This window comes from Dama dama, chromosome 21 (assembly GCF_033118175.1).
Source record: "Dama dama isolate Ldn47 chromosome 21, ASM3311817v1, whole genome shotgun sequence".
NCBI lineage: Eukaryota > Metazoa > Chordata > Mammalia > Artiodactyla > Cervidae > Dama > Dama dama.
The window spans coordinates 45,328,359-45,345,889 of record NC_083701.1 but is presented as its reverse complement, the minus strand read 5'-3'; the positions used below and the strand labels follow the sequence as shown (position 1 = coordinate 45,345,889).

Sequence of the window (17,531 nt, the reverse complement as noted above, 5' to 3'; positions counted from 1 at the left end):
GTAGGTTCAGTGACAAGTCAACCTGAATCCTCCCCTCAGGGCCCACACAATTACTGGGGAGAGAGAAAAACAGATAGTTAAACAAATGGAAAAAAACACAGCCGTGCCAGATAGAACAGTTCTCCAAGAGCCCACAGCAGGGGATTGTGACCAAGTCTGGGGCATCAAGGAAGTGACTCTGGAAGAAATGAATGGAGCAGGGGACAGCTTTCCAAGAAAGAGAGAGGAGGGCATGCGGGGAAAGGAAGAGGAGGAATGAGATTCCACTAAGAGCCTGAGGACAGAAAGGCAGGTGGAGCTGCACCAACCCCAGCCCCCACCCCCGCCACACTGTATGGATGAGCCACGAGAAGCCTCCGAGTCAAATCTGAGTACGATGGTGGCATGGTCCTATGTTTATCAGAGCTGCTGTGGATGCCTTCCATCAGTCTGTCAGGATGCCAGCATATATGCAGGGTGTGTGAAATCCATTCCTGACTTCCACCCATTAGTTCCCATGCTGGACACCCCTAGAAAAGGGGAAAAAGCCGGACATGTGCCTCAACGCACCATCCAGGGCAGTCTCTAAGCTCTAGACAAGCGGCTCCTCATCCCTTTATGGGCACGTGCCCTCTCTAATTCCTAGCCTCCACACTCCACACCTGGGGCAGCTCTTTACCTGAGCCCAGGGCCCAAGTCCCTTGAAGACTAGTCAACCAAGAACAACATCACAGGCCCACACAGCAATACTAGAAAACTTCACATTTCTCATTACCGTACTGATATGTATCATAAAACCCCAGAAATCTGAGTTAGCAACAAATACCAGAACTTTGATACAAACCCCAAGGACACCCCTTGTACCCTGAGCCCTTGGGGAACTTGCTGAGCTTAGTATTAATAGATAAGCTTTCAAATGGGAGAGCTTCTTTTTAGGGCCACCAAAATATTTTTATTTTCATGACAGTGGTTAAAAAAAAAAAGTTATAAAACTCATTACATGCTCCCCTACTGTCTTAAACAAAGGCCAATGTACACAAGTGATGGCTTGTGGTTGGCACTGTACCATGGCACAGTTTATCCGATATTTACAGAAGCTCTGGTTGGTGTGACCGCCACAGTGCTAGGTGGCAGGACTCACAGGCACACTTTTGGAGTATCTGTAGGACATGCTCAGGCTCTGGGCCAGCTGAGCTGAAATTGCAGGGCTTCTTGAATGGATAAGAAGAGGTGGTACATATATAAAACACAATATTACTCAGCCATAAAAAGGAATGAAATTGTGCAATTTGCAGAGATGTGGATGGACCTAGAGACTGTCATAGAGTGAGTAAGAAAGAAAAACCAATACCGTATAACATCACTTATATGTGGAATCTAGACGAACAATACAGATGAACTTATGTGCAAAGCAAAAATAGAGACACAGATGTAGAGACAAACATATGCACGGATACCAAGAGGGAAAAGGGACAGTGGGATGAATTGGGAGACTAGCACTGATACCATGGATAAAATTAATGACTAATGAGAACCTACTATAGAGCACAGGGAACTCTACTCAAGGCCCTGCGGTGATGTAAACAACAAGGAAATCCAAAAAAGAGGGAAAATGTTTATCTGTATGGCTGGTTCACTTTGCCGTACAGCAGAAACTAACATAACTACACTACCACAAAAATAAATTTTTTAAAAAATTGCAGAGCTTCTTTACTTCTTCTGGGTGTTATCCCTTCCTGGCCTGCTTCCTTCTATTTGGGTTGCCAACTGTCCCTTCTTCCCAGACCTGACTTCCCAAGAATCGCTCTCTCTTTAAATGGATTGCTTTGAATCTGCTGTGAGCTTAGAAACCAGATCACCAAGCTGGTTAGAACGGTCTCTTCTTCAGTAAGATGAAATCAATTCTAGGTGAGAAACACGAGTGATACTCTATAAATCAATCATGCTATTGTTGACGTCTGTGTGTGGTCTTTATGACATCAGCTCCAGCTGTGCGGAAGCAATAGATGCCAATGTGAAGAACGCAGGCGCAGAATGCGTACCAACGGCCCTTGGTTGGTATCCTTGCTGTGTGCACTTAGGCAAGTCACTTATAAAGATTCTCTGAACTTCGTTCTGCATCTCAAATGCAAATCTTCCTGCTTGGGTGGACATAAAGATTCAAGAAGATACTGCCCAATACCCAGCACACGGTACGCTCTCAAGAATGCTATCATCATCATCAACCAGGCTCAAATCTGTCAGTGCCAACAGGATATGGCTTCAACAGTGTTTACCACAGCCAGCTTCCCCTAACCACAGCCCCCCGTTTCAGGAAACAACTTTAGGCTGCTCTTTGCAAAAGGATAGCCATCAATTCAATCAAGAATGACAATCTGACAGGGTAGCGTTTTAACTGATGAGGTCGCCGCCAGACCCAGAGACATGGCCTAATATGAATGTCTCTCCCTCAAAGGAGTAAGGATCCCCAGGGCAGCCAATCAGGCTGGTTTCATCCAGGGCCTGCATGAGAGAATTCAGGAAAGACTGGCCCGTGGTTGGCAGACACACGGAGGGACAGAGGTGTCAGCCAGGGCAGAGATGAAGGTCCAGATGGAGATGTCCAGGTGTTGTGCTGGGTCCTGAGAACTCACTGGAGCAGTTCCAGCCCAGCTTCTGTGTGCCCTTCACAATAAATCCTGTGACATAAGGTGGCCTGAGTGATACTCTGCTCTTTGCAACCTAAGGGCCTGTGGAACCAACCCATTCATATGCGGTATCCTTCCAAAAGTTACCCTCAACCGATCAGGGTGCCGAAGTCACCTGCAAAAGTGACCATCTGCATTCTTGGAGCAGTTGCCCAGGGAACTTGGAGGATGTGGAGGCAAGGCAGTTCCTGACTGCCCCAGAGACAGCCTGCTCCGCCTGCTTGCACCCTTGCCCCAGCCCACCTGCAAGCTCCAATGCCCATCTACGTCTTTCCACAGCCCACAGAAACAATGGGTGGCCTTCCAGAGCACCTACCACAATTTCCTGAGGATTACACATCAAGAAAGAGGTGAGCAGTTATTTCTGTGGCTTAGTTAAGAGCCAAGTTATGAAACGAAGCAAACCTCTGTGGCTGATTAGAAAATGGCAGGAAGATGGTTTTTAATAAACACCACCACCTTGTAGACCACATTAGCATTTACCAGCTTTTGCATCAGAAGCATGCACCCACACTACCTCCTTTCAACGTCCTGGTGAGGGCTTGTGATCCCCACTCACAGATGTGGAAACTGAGGCTGAGAGGTTCATCAGTTAATCCAGAAATATGTGTGGGTCAGTGACTTCCCTGGTCCGGGGTCACTGCACTCTTCTCAAGGGCTTTGCAGGAGACAAGAGGGTACACAAGACAAGGAAAGTTCTCCAAAATTCTCACTGCTGCTCAAAGCAATTATGATGCAAAGAGAGCCTAACTTACTAGATGTAAGGAGTGTGGTTCACTTTGTTTTCTATTTTGGTTTTTTGTTTTTCTTTTCTTCTTGGCCACACAGAGAGGCTTGCGGGATTTTAGCTCCCTGACCAGGGACTGAACCCAGGCCCTCAGCAGTGAAAGCCCTGAGCCCTAACCAATTCCCCTCTGACTTGGAATTTAAATCACTTAGAATAGTGCCTCATTTGCACTTAGAATCCCAGATCTGACCTGGACACCCCACAGGCAAAGCCACCTGCCTCAATTCACCTCCAAGGAACTATAAACTCAACAGCCAAAGAGAAAAGAGATGAGGGACTTTGAGCGACTGATACAATTAACTTAAAAAAATGACACCTACCCAGGTTAGGCCCGCAGATTCTGAGATCCCAGGAAAGGATTGCAGAATGCAGGGAGGAAGAAGTCTGCTTAGTAACAGACACAACTTGGCTCCAGCAAAAACAAAACTTCAAAGGGAGCAGAGCTGTGGGAGCTTCAAAGACCCCCTGCAGGACCAATTAACACCTACAAATGTTTACCTAAGCAGTCATTTCAGGATGGCTACTTCACTAAATGGGTGCTCAGACTCAACTCAAGAACAGCTATTCCTCCAAAAGGGACCTGGGTGGGGGTTGGGAGAAAGGAAGTGCTGTATTTTCTGAGAGAGACCTTAGTCAAGAAGAAAACAAATCCTCAGTACAGTGAAATTCATCACAGGCCCAAGTATAATAAAAGATGGGAAACAAGTTAAATCTGTTAACTAAGAAAATGGAAATCAACTAGGATACAGCCATGAGTTACTAAAAAGAACTATGCAGCCATTAAAAATCCTACTTTAATATTTTAATAGGATTTTCCTATTTAAAGGGAGAGGAAAATGCTCTGAGATAATGTTAAGAAAAAAGCAACATGTAAAAATACATTTAAAGTCGGACTCTGACTTCATAAAACCCACAGACGAGGCTGGCCGGAAGTTTGCTGTATTCGCTCCTGGATGCCCCAAGCTCCGACACTTATGTGTCTGGCACAAACAAGACACTTAAAGAAAATGTGTCAGATTCATTATTTACTATTAATTAAGCAGTAATTAACATATCTATACAAGGTACTTGGATACGCAGAGACAGAATGACATAATCACAGAGGTGTACATGTTGGTTATAAAAGGCCAACTTCTGAAGTTTAATAATAGTGGTGAGCTCTTATTGTGGGGATTAGAGAAGAAACTTAATTTTCATATTCATATCTTTTGCATTTGCCTAATTTTCCACAAAAGCTCTGCAGTGTTGGTTGTGGTTGTGGCAGTCACTCAGTCGTGTCTGGCTCTTTGCGGCCCCATGGGTTACACAGCCCACCAGGCTCCTCTGTCCATGGCATTCTCTAGGCAAAAATACTGGAGTGGGTTGCCATTCCCTTCTCCAGGGGGATCTTCCTGACTCAGGGATCAAACCCAGGTCTCAGGCTCTGCATAACTTTCATAACTTTTTAACTGCTGTTTTTCTATAGGGATCCTGAGGGTAGGGAGCAGTGGGGTGCTATACTCGAGAAACTTGGCCTGTTCTGCCAGAAGTGGAACCTTCCAGGGGGTCTCCCATCTCTACAGGATCACACCTTCTTACCTGGGGCAATGATCACTCCCGTACCATCTCACAGGTTCAGTGACACCTCGAACGATGACTCCTGTACCATCTCACAGGTTCACTGACACCTCGGACGATCACTCCTGTACAATCTCACGGGTTCATGACACCCAGTACAGGGCAAACCCCCCCCCACACACACACACCGCCAGGTGCTATCAGTGAGGGCAAAGCTCACATACAATTCACTTCCTCATTTTCCTGGGATGAGCTCTAGGACAGAATGAAAGCCAGAATCTACATAGACAAAGTTATTAACACCCCTTGAACGGAAGAGCTGAAGGAGTTCAATGTTTTTGCTGTTCAGTTGCTAAGTTGTGTCTGACTCTTTTTGACACTGCAGCATACCACGTTGATAAATGGGGCCATCTTGATCCCATCTCTGAGCCAAATTTTTCCTTGGAAAACATGTATAGAAAGGAAAGCAGTAGCGGGGGCTGGGGGGGGAGATATGATGCACAAACACTGGAATGACATTAAACTCACTGGCACACAACTGTGAGCAGGTGCACATTCTGTTTGGTTCTTTAAGGTGGTAACATCCTGTAGAGGAAAGAGCACTGTCTTCGGCATTCAGAATGCCTGGTTCGAACACTGCCATGTCCTCATCAGATGCAACTGTGGCTCCTTACTTGACCTTCTCGAGGCCTGCACTCCTATCTGTAAAATGGAGATTTCACACTGGTTGAAAGGCTTAAAGGCGCTAATAAAGGCAACCTAACATCAGGCACTGGACAAATGCCATGCAATTGTGAGGAGGTCCTTACGCATTAGAGGAGCTCGGTCACTGAAAAGAAGAGCTTTGAAGGAAAACCAGATGATTGTTGAGCTCAAGGAAACGCAAACTCCTGTGTTCACATCCAGACACAAACACACTCCAGAGTCTGGGGCATCCAGTGACCACCGAGCCAGAGAGGCTCCTCTGAAGAGGCGGGAAAGTGACGGTCACAAGCAAGCAGCAGGCTTCAGAGAAATTAAAGGAGCCACACAGCTTGGGCTGGAGCCCCCATCCAGGCACCCACAGGCTGTGTGGCCCACAGCGATGCACCTCACCAGAGCAGGCCTCAGCTCACACACCTGGAACACGACCTGACGAGACACCCGTGAGCAGAGGAGCCAGGCCCTACCAAGCACAGCCTCTGGTGTGACCTTAGCATACTCAAGGTCATGGTCAGCAGGTGTCTCACTGCCACGGTTCTGGGGAGGCACATCCACAGGCCTTCCAACGAAGGGAACACGCGTTTTGGCCAAGTCTGTGCCATCCAAAGCTGAGGTCCCAGTCACAGGGCCGACCAACAGTGGCCTCTCACGGGCAGGGCCTTCCTAGCAAGCCATTCTCTGCAGGCTTAGGTCAAGGATTCTACTGGCAACTGTCATTTGTTGAACTGGACTCAATCAATCTGCAATGTCCTTAGCAGCAGCACACGGAACCCCAACCTTCAGGATTCCTCACAAATGAGGTCCTTGGGCTCTCTCCAGAAAGCAAGTTCAGAGCAACTGAGAAAATGGTGGGCGGGGGAGCGGGGAGGAGTGTTAGAGAAAGTTTTAGAACCTCAGTTCAAGAAGACACAATTGCCAACTTCAAGATTAGCCTAGGGCTGGCCTTAGCTTTATTTTAAAACTGTGCTTTTGTGGTTTATTTTAGAAATGTGTTGGTGCTACTGTACATCTGTGGGGGAAAGGGAGCTTCTACATTTAAAACCTGAGAAGCACAATTTCCACCTTTCATTCCTCCAAGGTTCCCTGCTGGATCGCGAACATGCTCAGGTGTCTAGGAACATAGTTTGGGAAAAGGGGGAAGAAACACATCATTTACTTGTACACATTTTGTGCTTGCCATAAATGCATCTGAATTCAGCTTCTCATTCAGGGAATTAATTCCTTGAGGCCAAACTGAAAGGTTCCCACAACTCCTACTCAGACACAACAGCTCCAGGGACCTCCAACTTAGTTGGCAATGAAAAGAAATATGCAAGCCCGAGAGCAAAAGTTCTCAAGTCTGACAATGCCCTTTAGTCGTGGCTATGCATCACCCCTAAAACTAGATGACAAATTATGCATGTATGTGCTTTCTTTTTTTTTTTTTTTTTCTCACAAAGCTTGTCCAAAGTCTTTATCAGCTTCCCAAATGAGTCCAAGAGAAATCCTATAAGAAACACCATCAGCAAGGACCTTTCAGTGGCTGGAGACCTTTCAACTGTGTCCGTAATTAAAGATAGACTATTGTAGGTCAAGGGAGAGAAAGTGAGAAAAAGATTTACTTTCTAGGACTACCCCTGCCACGAACCAGTTTTCTGACCTTAAGCAAATCCATCAGTCTATCCCTCAGTTTCCACATCAGTAAAAGGAGGATGTTTGGAAGTTGAATGATCCCTTAACCTCGGGACCCTTAAAAATACCAGGATTGTGAGCTTCAACAAACACTGGAAAAAGGTGTCCAAAAGGCCTGCACAGAATCCTGCCTATTACCAGAAGAGCGCCTTAAAATATTCTCCACCGCTTTCCTCGGAGGGGTCAAAGATAGAAGCCACCTCTCATTTCCTTCTCTTTCTTCTATTTCAGAAAAGCCAAATTTGAAGTTTCACAATAATGCCCTCTGAAGGGATCTGAACTACGAACTTCATGCAAAAAATATGGTCATTCTGTAAGAATGCATAAGAAGCTCAAAAGATGTAAAATAGAATTTCTCTAAAGCCTCATTACAAATCATGTAATCACCGCATCAACTTCTTTTAGCTGGCGTCATCTACATCTGCGAATATATGTAACTGATGAAAATTAATTATGAGTGTCATAAAAATGGATGTTCTAATATAATCCTAGACGTCTGGGTCACAACTATTGCTCTATTACAAGAGAAAAGTCTTTCCCTTTGTTCCACGTAGCTCTTCTATACCTTTAGCAATAAATGTCTGCTTTTCACAAAAGTGACGGTGAGGTGAAGAAACTAAATATTTATTGTCACTCAAGGCTAAATTTCACTAAAAGCAGCTTTTTTAGTTGTACATATTCTATGGTATCCTAACTTGGCCATGAGACTGTAAATTTTCAATCTAATTATCATTCCCCTAATACTAGAGCAAAGTTATATGTAGTTACTTGTGGCAGCAAATTAAACTGAAGCATTTTCATAGACACTTGCTAATAAAAAAAAAAAAAGAAGTAGGTGAAAACAGATTCTGTTTTCACAAGCCATTATCAAGTGAACGCTTACAGAGTGCCCTGAAGCCATCTAAAACCCATTCCACCAAAGGATAAACTAAGGTTCAAGATGATGAATCAGAAGTCACCCCATAACGCAGTATGAGAAGTCGAACTTAGATGACTTCTATAGACCTAACTGCAACATCCTCCTCTAGAATGCTGGAACGAGATTAGCATTTGATTGGAGGAGTTCTGTGTCTGATACATGCACGGCTGACTTCCAGAAAACACCAGGATAAATAGCAAAGTACAGTAGTTGGGCTTACTTCAGAGCATAAGACAGGTTATGCTCACCTGTCTCACCACATCAGAGCTCATTCTTCATCTTCATATCTTCCAAAGTCAACACAATAGGCAATCATGTTTGCAAACACCATTTCTCAATGATAAAGCATCCAGATAACTCAGTGAGAGGAATGAGTTAAAACTCCAGGTCAACCAGGCCAATGAATACAAACGTTCTACAGCACCATCCCATCCCAGGAAAGGAAGTTAGCCTGGAAAGTATGCAAAAGAGGAATGAAGAAAATCCAGAAGTGGCTGTGAAAGAAATCCCTGCTCAGGAGAAAGAGGCAACTTGCCTTCCTCACTAAATGCCACTTTTCAAAGGAGACTCAATCTTGAGGGCCTGACCCCTTGTGGCCTTAAACATAAACCAAAACAAGGACGTGGGTGTCAAATTTCTTGGCACAATCACAAAGGGGTCAAAAATTCGAGAAATTTAATGAGCAAAAATTAAAGTTTCTAGAAAACGAACCCCTCCTTCCCTCATTGCCAAAATCTCTAGAAAAACGCTTCAGCAGAGAATGTAGACATTTAATATTCATTTGAGGCCTAGGAGGGTAAAGCAGATGTGATTGTTTTATTGGATGGAGGGTGTTTCCCAAATAAATGTACAATTCCAATTTCTTAAGGTAAGATCTCTGGTCCAGCTCCTTTAGAAGAATGAAGACCATCACGATCTTTCTACGAAATTCAGTGAGACTGCTTTAGACTGAAAGGTTAAGACTTCATCTCGAGTTACTCCACCATAAACCAGACAAAGAAATTCTTCAAAGGCTATGAGCCTTTTTTTTCTTACAAGCACCCACAGGAATAGGTCAATGTAAATGTCGTGTAAACAAAGCATTCATTACCAACCACAGTTTGTTTCTTTTGTGAGAAAAACTGAAGCCAGGGCAACTGCACCCAACATTCACAGGTAACTGCCCCTGAAGCAGGGTACAATTTAGATTCATAATTGACCCTCCAGCCTCGGGCTTTGCTTATGCTTGAAAGGCAAGAGGTGCTGGGAGTTGGGGAATCCCAGTATTTGATCCCTTCTCCTTTACTGTCTACGATCAAGTACAGGGGGACTTGAACTTCCCTTCCAATCCCTCCAACAGAGGCCTGAGTGTCTGAGGAAATCCACAGACAACAATCAAACCTTTCATTTCAGGGCCCTTTCCCCACCATGCCCCTTCCTGCTCCAATCAGGTCTGCGAAGCGTTTCCCCTATTCCGCATTTCATGAATCAATTGCAAAATCCGCCAACCTCTGCCAGTTACTCTTGTACTCAGCGGAGAGGCTCCCCTTGCTTCCTTGGGTAGCACAAGGCTGCTCTGGTTTTTAACTGGCGTAACGTGGAAATGCACCGTAGGAGCTCACTAACTCTTTCAAAGCCAGACACATGTGGAGAAACTGGAGCTCCCACCCCATCGTCCAGGAAACGGACCCTCCAAGCTCAGGTTAAAGTCCATTGGTGGAAACTAGTTTTGACCTCCCCAAGTCCAGTGTGTCAGTTACCATCACCCTGAAGGAAAAGGAAGAGTGAGAAAGGCTACAAAGTCTCCAGCTCAGTTACTTAGCAACTGGACAAAACTTGCTTCACTCCAGAGGGTGAGGAGGCATCTTACCACCCATTCAAAGAGTAACAGTCTCCAATTTACATGCAAATTGATAAAGACAAAAGGAAAGAGGAAATCTAAATTAGCAACTGGAGTTTACAGCAGTAGAGCTGAGGCCCAGATTTACAAACAGCTTTCTCCCAGGGGGGTAGGCAGGATATATACATACCAACAAGCACACATGAATGAATGTATGCGTGCATGCAAGACCACAGGCCCTAACCGGCTTAGTCTCCCTTCATAAAAGTCAATGCCATCTGGGAGTAGGGAAGAGACAGGCACAGAAAGTTTAGGAGCTAAAATTAGAGCACTTCCACTACTAACACACATTTAAGGTTTACGGAAAGATGACAATTGGGGGGTGGGAGAATTCCAGGGAAAGCAGCTTTCCCTCCCTCCTCGAGAGAACAGCAAATAAAGCATCAATCTTGGGTGGAAGGTCCCTAGACTGGGTGGATTCACAGTCTCTGGGGTCCCTATAACCTCTCACAAACACTCTCCTGGCTCCGCCGGTGAAGCGCAGGTTCCAAACTTGGATCTAACCCACACCCTTCATAGAAGACACATCACCCTGAAGGTTTTCCAAGCAAGAGGGAGACACTGTCACGTACTTGGCCCAAGAAAGTGCTCCAGGCTTTTCCGTTCGCCCGAGGAGCGCCAACTCTGGGTCCTCAGCTCTGAGCCACACACCAGAGAACCACGCTGCTCTGTCCCAGGCTTGGAGCAAGAAAAAGAGGACCGGAGGGGCTCCCCGTCCCATCACCATTCCCCAACCTCACTCCTGGACCCAGGCGGGCAGGGCCCGGGGCTAACCCGCTGAGGCCGCCACTTACTTCTCATACTCGGTGTTGTCCCGGTCACAGCGAGAATCCTTGTGCTTTTGCCAGTCTTTGCCATGCTTGCAGGTGGTGAGCAGCACTACGTCCTCCCCGTTATGGACGTGATATAAGGCATTCCTGGTGTCTGACCCTATCCCTGTCAGGTACCTCTTCCCCTTGAAGACCAGCATGTACTTCCTGAGAGGAGGGATAGTGTTAAACTTCAAAAACCCCCTCTCCCCTCCTGTCCTGGGATGATCCTTAGAAAAGAGGGGAATAGAAACATCAAAGTTGGGTCGGAAGTTTTCAGTACTGATGCTGGCTTTAGCCAGCATCGCCTGGCCGATGTCAAACCCCACGTCCTCGGTGTAGTCAGGCCAAGTGCCGGAATATAAATTAAAAATTAAATGATTCCTACCGTTGTTCCACAAGTGGAGACTCTGCACTTTGGATCTCAAATTGTGCACATACTGAGGTGACAACTGGTCTCGGTCTAAAGTGTCCAGACTCAGGACAAAGAGGCACGCCTGGCTGGGGTCCGAGGTATAGAACCTGGAGCCCTCGATGGCCGCTAGAATGTTTTGGTAACTTTCGGCGATTTTCTCCCCTTTTTGCTGTGGGTAGACGTAGACTTTGAAGCCGTTTTTCTTGCAAAGGGTGAAATCGAAGCAGGACTCCATGCGGCACTTCTTGCCTTTATAGATGCTCGAGTTGGCCTCTCGCTTCTGCCGGGGCGAAACGTGCACACTGGAATCCTCGTTTTCCAATTGATCCCAGGGAACGAAGGGGCGCAGAGCGTCCGGGAAGCGGGGCCAGAAATGATCCGGACTCGGGTGGTGCAAGCCATTCCGACCGCTGTGCTCTTCTCTCCGGCTGTGGCTTCTCGATGCCCTAAACTGCAAGCCTCCGAAATAAAACAAAAGGGCGAGACAAGAGCCAGCTGAGAGCAGGATGAAATAGCGTTTTTTGGCCTGCATGTGTCCTGCCTGGGTCAAGAGGATTGTAAATAAACACAAGAATCACCCAAGTTTCCCAATCAACACTTTCAGCTCCAGTCCGCCATCTTCCCGCCCGTAAAGACTTCAAACTCTCCGCTCCCACCTTCTCTGGATGCCTTTCCCCAAGCCGTGGACTGATCCAGCGCATGTGGGCGATTTCTTTAACTTTCTCCCCTTCGGTCTTTCATCTTTGGGTTGCACAATGGACGGGAGAGAGCGGGGCGGAATATCTCGCACCCAGGGCGGGCGAGCAGCGGACTGTAATTCTCTTGCATGCAACAAGACCGAGGAAAAGAAAGAGAGGGGGAAAAAAAAAAAAAAGCTCCCAATGCCCAATCAATGGCAAGACGAAGTGATTTCCTTGCCTCTCGGATTCCTCTCGGCAGCGTGGAAAACGAGCCCCTGGAAAGCAACTTCAACTCATCCAGGCTCCCGTGCAGAACACTCCGGTTCCAACAAGTCAGCCGATCCCCGGGTTCAGCCGGCTAGTGCATCTTGCAGCTGGGGCGCCGTAACCTCACAAATCCCTGCATCTCTCTTTATTCCCTTCTGCAGCGGCTCCGAGACTCCGGCGGTGTTTACTCCTGCGCTCGCGGGGCCGGCCCCCGGGACGCGCGGCGGCCCGGCTGGAGAAGACTGGAGGCGGCGGCGGCGGCGCTGGGTGACGGCGGCGGCGCGTCCTCCCCGCGGGCAGTGCCGGCCCCGAGCGGCGCTTCCCAGGCCCCCGCGCGATCGCTGCCGACCGCCGCGTTCGGTCGCCGAATGTTACCCGGTTCTGAATGTTACACTTACACATTCCATTCCCGACACGACAGCGCTGACCTCATCCATCCACGCAGCCCGCGCTGCCATTGGCCAAGCGTCACGTCCGGGGGGGGCGGTGCTTCCGCTGCGCCCATTCATAACCCCCGGCCACCGGCAGAGGCGCCGGCGCGGAGCTGGGGGTGCGGGTGGCGCGGGGACCCCGGGGCGCCTCGGCCGGGCCCCCGCTGGCAGAGCGCGGGGCTGCCCCGAGAGAGTCCCGCGGCCCTTCGGCGCGCCGGGATCCGGACCCCTGCCTGGGCCGCACCACCTGCAGCCGCCGCGCCGGGAAACGAGCGCCTCCCAGAGGCGCCTACGGGCGCGCTGAGGCTGGGGAACCGGGGACCGGCGGGCGCTTCCCCGGCCCGCTGCTCCGGCTGCCCCGGTCGTCCTCGAGAATTCCTACTCCTCGGTTGCCTGCCGGGAACGCCTCCCCGAACGGGCGGCGGGGGGTGTTCGGGTTCCAGGAGAAGGATGCTCGAAAAGTGGAGCAGTGGGGCGAGCCCTTGGGCTGCAGGAGGAAAAAGAAAAAAGAAAAAGACTTCATAGAAAGCAACCGCTGACCAGAAGGATGCCCTCTCTCTGCCCACCTTCCACCCTCTGAGGGCCCCAAATTTTCCTTCCTACAAAGCATTTAAACAGGTCCCTTATCCCCTAAATGTTTGCTGTGTCGCTTCAGTCGTGTCCGACTCTGCCACCCCCATGGACTGTGACCCGCCAGGCTCCTATGTCCATGGGATTCTCCAGGCAAGAATACTGGAGCAGGTTGCCATGCCCTCCTCCAGGGCATCTTCGCAACCCAGGAATCGAACCCATTATCTCCGGCGTCTCCTACATTGCCCATCTTTTTTTTTCTTACCCCCAAGGAACCACCCCAATCCCCATTAATAAAAAGAAAATGCTACAACCAAAAGGAATCGTTTCGATTCTTCATGTCTGTCTGTGCACTAATTCACCTATTCCAAATCACCAGTAACTTTCCGCGCATCCTTTCCTAGTTTCCGGAAGCCCTTTGTCTATTCTCTAGAAAGCTTCCAAGAGATCCAATCACACTGTGGAAAAAAGAAAGAGCTTCTAATAGCCGAGAATAACCCGGTTGATTTAAGCTCCTCCCAGTACCGAAAGAGATATTACTCTCTTTTGCGGGGAGGGGGAATGGTTTTTAAGGAGCTGTCTCTGAGGAATAGATGACTGGTAGAATGGCCAGCTGTAGATGAGACACTTGAGGCAGGAGATGACCTTTTTTACCGTTAGTACAAGTTAGTCCCTCCTTCAACAGCCCTCCCACACCCCGGCCATAAGCCCCTGCTACCCTCAGGGGCCCATCACTGGACAAATCAGATAAAGATCCAGAGTCTCTCTAAAGATCCTCCAAGACTGCAAAGATGTGCTCCCAAACAGTACTTCTGGTCAAAGCCAAGTCCCTGGCCTTGCAGCCTGAATTCTGCTTTACTGGGAACACCTCCCACCCTCCTCCCCAGCCTAAGTCACAGGGGCCTGGCCAAACTCGACAAACAGTTGCCTAGGGCAGCAAGCTGTTTAGTGACTGTTTATTAGGGGAGGGACTGAGAGCCAGGGACAGACACATCCCAGTTTTCCCCAAGGCTGCAAAAAAAAAAAAAAAAAAAGAAACTCCAGCGGGTGTGGACAAAGGACATCGTTATAAATGAAGCAGGGTGAAATGATCAAGTGGAAAATTTTAGACATTTGTTGTTTCAGATTTGTTTTTAATAAAGGGGTAAAGGGGCCTGGGTGGGACGTTGCTGTACCTTTCTGAAGTCTTGCCCTATCTCTGGCCTGCCAAAGATGAGATAGCTTTTCCAGATTTGACGTGTACTCCCTGCACAATCAGACAGGCCTGGGAGAGAAATGAGGCCTCAGTCATCTTCCAGATACAATGACAGTGATACAGATAAATGCAGTGATTGAAACCTCATGTGACCCAGGGGCCCACCCCAGCCTGGGTTGCTGAGAGCACCCATGCAAGGCAAAGGCCCTTCTGTTGAGATTAGGGTGCAGATTTTCTCAGCCCAGTGGAATTGAGGCTATGGGGACTGCAGCTCCACTATCTCCTGATAGCCATCCTGTGTGACCTTAGTGGGAGAAAGTTACAGCCCTTGCTCTTTTGTGTCTCTTTCTGCTTTGATATATTTTTCCCATCTTGCCTAACCATTACGGATTCCTTCATCCCACGCTCCAGGGTTATCCAGCCCTACTGTCACATTCCATAGTGGTGTACACTGTGAGAAAACTCTGGTTCTGAAAACGAGAGAAAATTTGGATTCAGACCCCCAGATCTGTCATTTATGAGAGCCTCGGGCATGTGGTTTAATCTCACGGAATATCAGCTTCTCACTTAAAAAGTCAGAATAATAATATTTTTTAATGAAACTAGATACCATACCATAAATTGTTCTATGTGTGCAACACTTTTTGCTCAAGTTGCACATTTCAAAAGCCAACTGGAATCTAAAGTAGCCCTCTACAATGGCATCATCATTGCGTCTCCCTCGGTTTTATTTTCTCCCCAGCCCTTCTCAATAGCTGAAATCCTTTGTTTGTCTGTTTGTATTTCTTCACTGTAAGAGGGGCTTCCTGAGTGCAGGAACCTTGTGTTACTCATTCCTCAAACCCCAAGGCTGCCATAGGTAGCTCTGGTATTTGGGTGGAGCCCAGTCACTGATCTGAATGATGAATCAATTACTAAAGTTCGACTTCACCTCAGCATTTGAACACGCTTGAAGAGAAAGGTGTCCCTCGTGGTCTCTCAAAGCAGGTCTGAGTCTCCTGTCTGAGATGGAAATATTACAAACTAGGAATATCTTAACATAAGGCAAATCAGTCCATCAAAAATCTTTCACAATGTATGTCAGATCATGTCATTCCTCTGGTCAGAGCCCTCAAGGAAACCATACATCAGAATCCCAGCCAAAGCCTTCACAAGCCCCTATAAGGTCCTGGAGGATCTTCCCTAACTGCCCCCATCCCTCCTCACCAGACCCCTCTTCACCAATAACTCTCTCCCTCCATCCCAGTCTACTCACTCTTCTCCAGCTGGGCTGGTCTCCTTGTGGTTTCTCATACATGCCAAACATGTCCCTGTCTCAGGGCCTTTGCACGTGTTCATCTGGGCTAGTCTGTCCCTGGTATCCACGCTACATCTTTCCTCCCTTTTAAGTCTCTTCTCAAGACCACTTTACAAATGAGCCTCCTTTGACCTGCCTGAACAACACAGCAACTCCCCGCCCCCACCACAGTTTTCCTATCCCCTCAACTGTTTTAATTTTTATCCTAACACTAATTGACATCATATACTACAAATATATATTGTCAACTTATCATTTATCTGTTGCATCTAGAATGTGAGCTCTGTGAGGATCTTTTAGTTCACTGCTATATCCCCAGCACTTACTTACAACAGGGTCCATCACTAATAAGTATTTGTTGACCTAATTAATTAATTTGATCCCACTATCTGTAGGGCAAATAAAGAATATTCAAGGCTACAGTTTCAGTCTCACACACGCATGCGTGCACTCACACGAAGCTAAAGCTATCCCAGTGATTCCCAGTGATTCAATCCTTGCTTAATTTCTTCTTTCAGAAGTAATTTTTCCAGGGCCAAAGGCATCACGGCACACTTGAAACCCAGAAGATAGCAATTCTCACCTTGGTTCTGCCACTGACTTTCTGAGTGAGTCAGTCACTTCTGCTCCCTAAGCTTTGGATTCTTCTTGGTAAAATCAAGAGAAACTGTAACATAATATAGACTGTGCTCAAGTACTGTACAAATGGGTAATATATGAGAAAGCCCTTTGCAGTCCACAACACATACGGCAAATGTAAGATTCGACTGTCACACTCTTGGACCAAACTGGACACCGGTGCATGAGATCATGTTTGCAAGTCAACAGCATTACCTACATGAAATATCACCCACCAAATACTCAACAGTTTCCAGATGCTTCCCAGACTCTGGAATGGTCATTGACTATTATAAGCAAACAGGAACAAGGAAGATGGGAAACTCACCAATGGACAAAAAAGTAAATAAGACCTTTTTGGTAATGTGTAAAGCACCAAAGGCACAAATGCCTTTCAAGAGTCTATAATTACATCTGCTGGAGGGGGAAAAAAATTGACTTCAAAATGTAAAAAAGAAAACTAAAATACTTACATTGATAAGTGTTTAAATTTTCTAAAATGTAACTTTCTGTCGACTGCCAAGGCAACCCAATTTTCATAAAGTTATACACAGATTTTATTTGATGTGGGCACATTTTAATGCTTTGTTGGTGTGTGCTGGGGTTTCTAACAGTAAGCATTGCCGGCTCTCAGAAAGGTTGGGAAACTCTGCTGGGTACGTGCTGATTGGTTGTAGGAGGTGAGAAAACAGAAGGAGCCAAGGGAAAGTTGAGGCATGGTGGAGAGATTCCCAGCCAGGAAACAGGAGCCTGGGTTCCAGTCCCTTCTCTGGAACTCTGGGAAAACAGGAGCAGGTGGTTTCTGAATAACAGGTGTTTCATCTGAAAAATGCGGAATAGGACTTGATGATGCCTTTTCACTGAAACAGACAGGACAGCGCTGTGTAAACCAAGGGAGTGGAGGAGGGAAGTCACTTAGGAGGGAGGAAGCGGGAACTCTCGGCGGTGAGGGGGGCGGCGGGGGGCAATAGCCAAGGGTGAAACAAGGACAATCTCACAAAGATGTGTCAAATCCCGAGCCAGGTGCTTTGTACGCATCGTCTCTGCGATCTTCCCAAGGTTCTTAGG

At 47.4% G+C, this 17,531-nt stretch overlaps 1 protein-coding gene across 1 annotated transcript in view; it reads right to left on the bottom strand.

The window, feature by feature from the left end:
* Positions 1 to 12,597, bottom strand: part of EXT1 (exostosin glycosyltransferase 1) — a 310,887-nt gene extending 298,290 nt beyond the window's left edge. Inside the window, exon 1 of the mRNA XM_061123569.1 lies at positions 10,976 to 12,597. Coding sequence (XP_060979552.1) covers positions 10,976 to 11,937 — 962 coding nt within the window. The 5' untranslated portion in view covers positions 11,938 to 12,597. The remainder of the gene's footprint in view (positions 1 to 10,975) is intronic.
* Between the last annotated feature and the right edge of the window lie 4,934 nt (positions 12,598 to 17,531).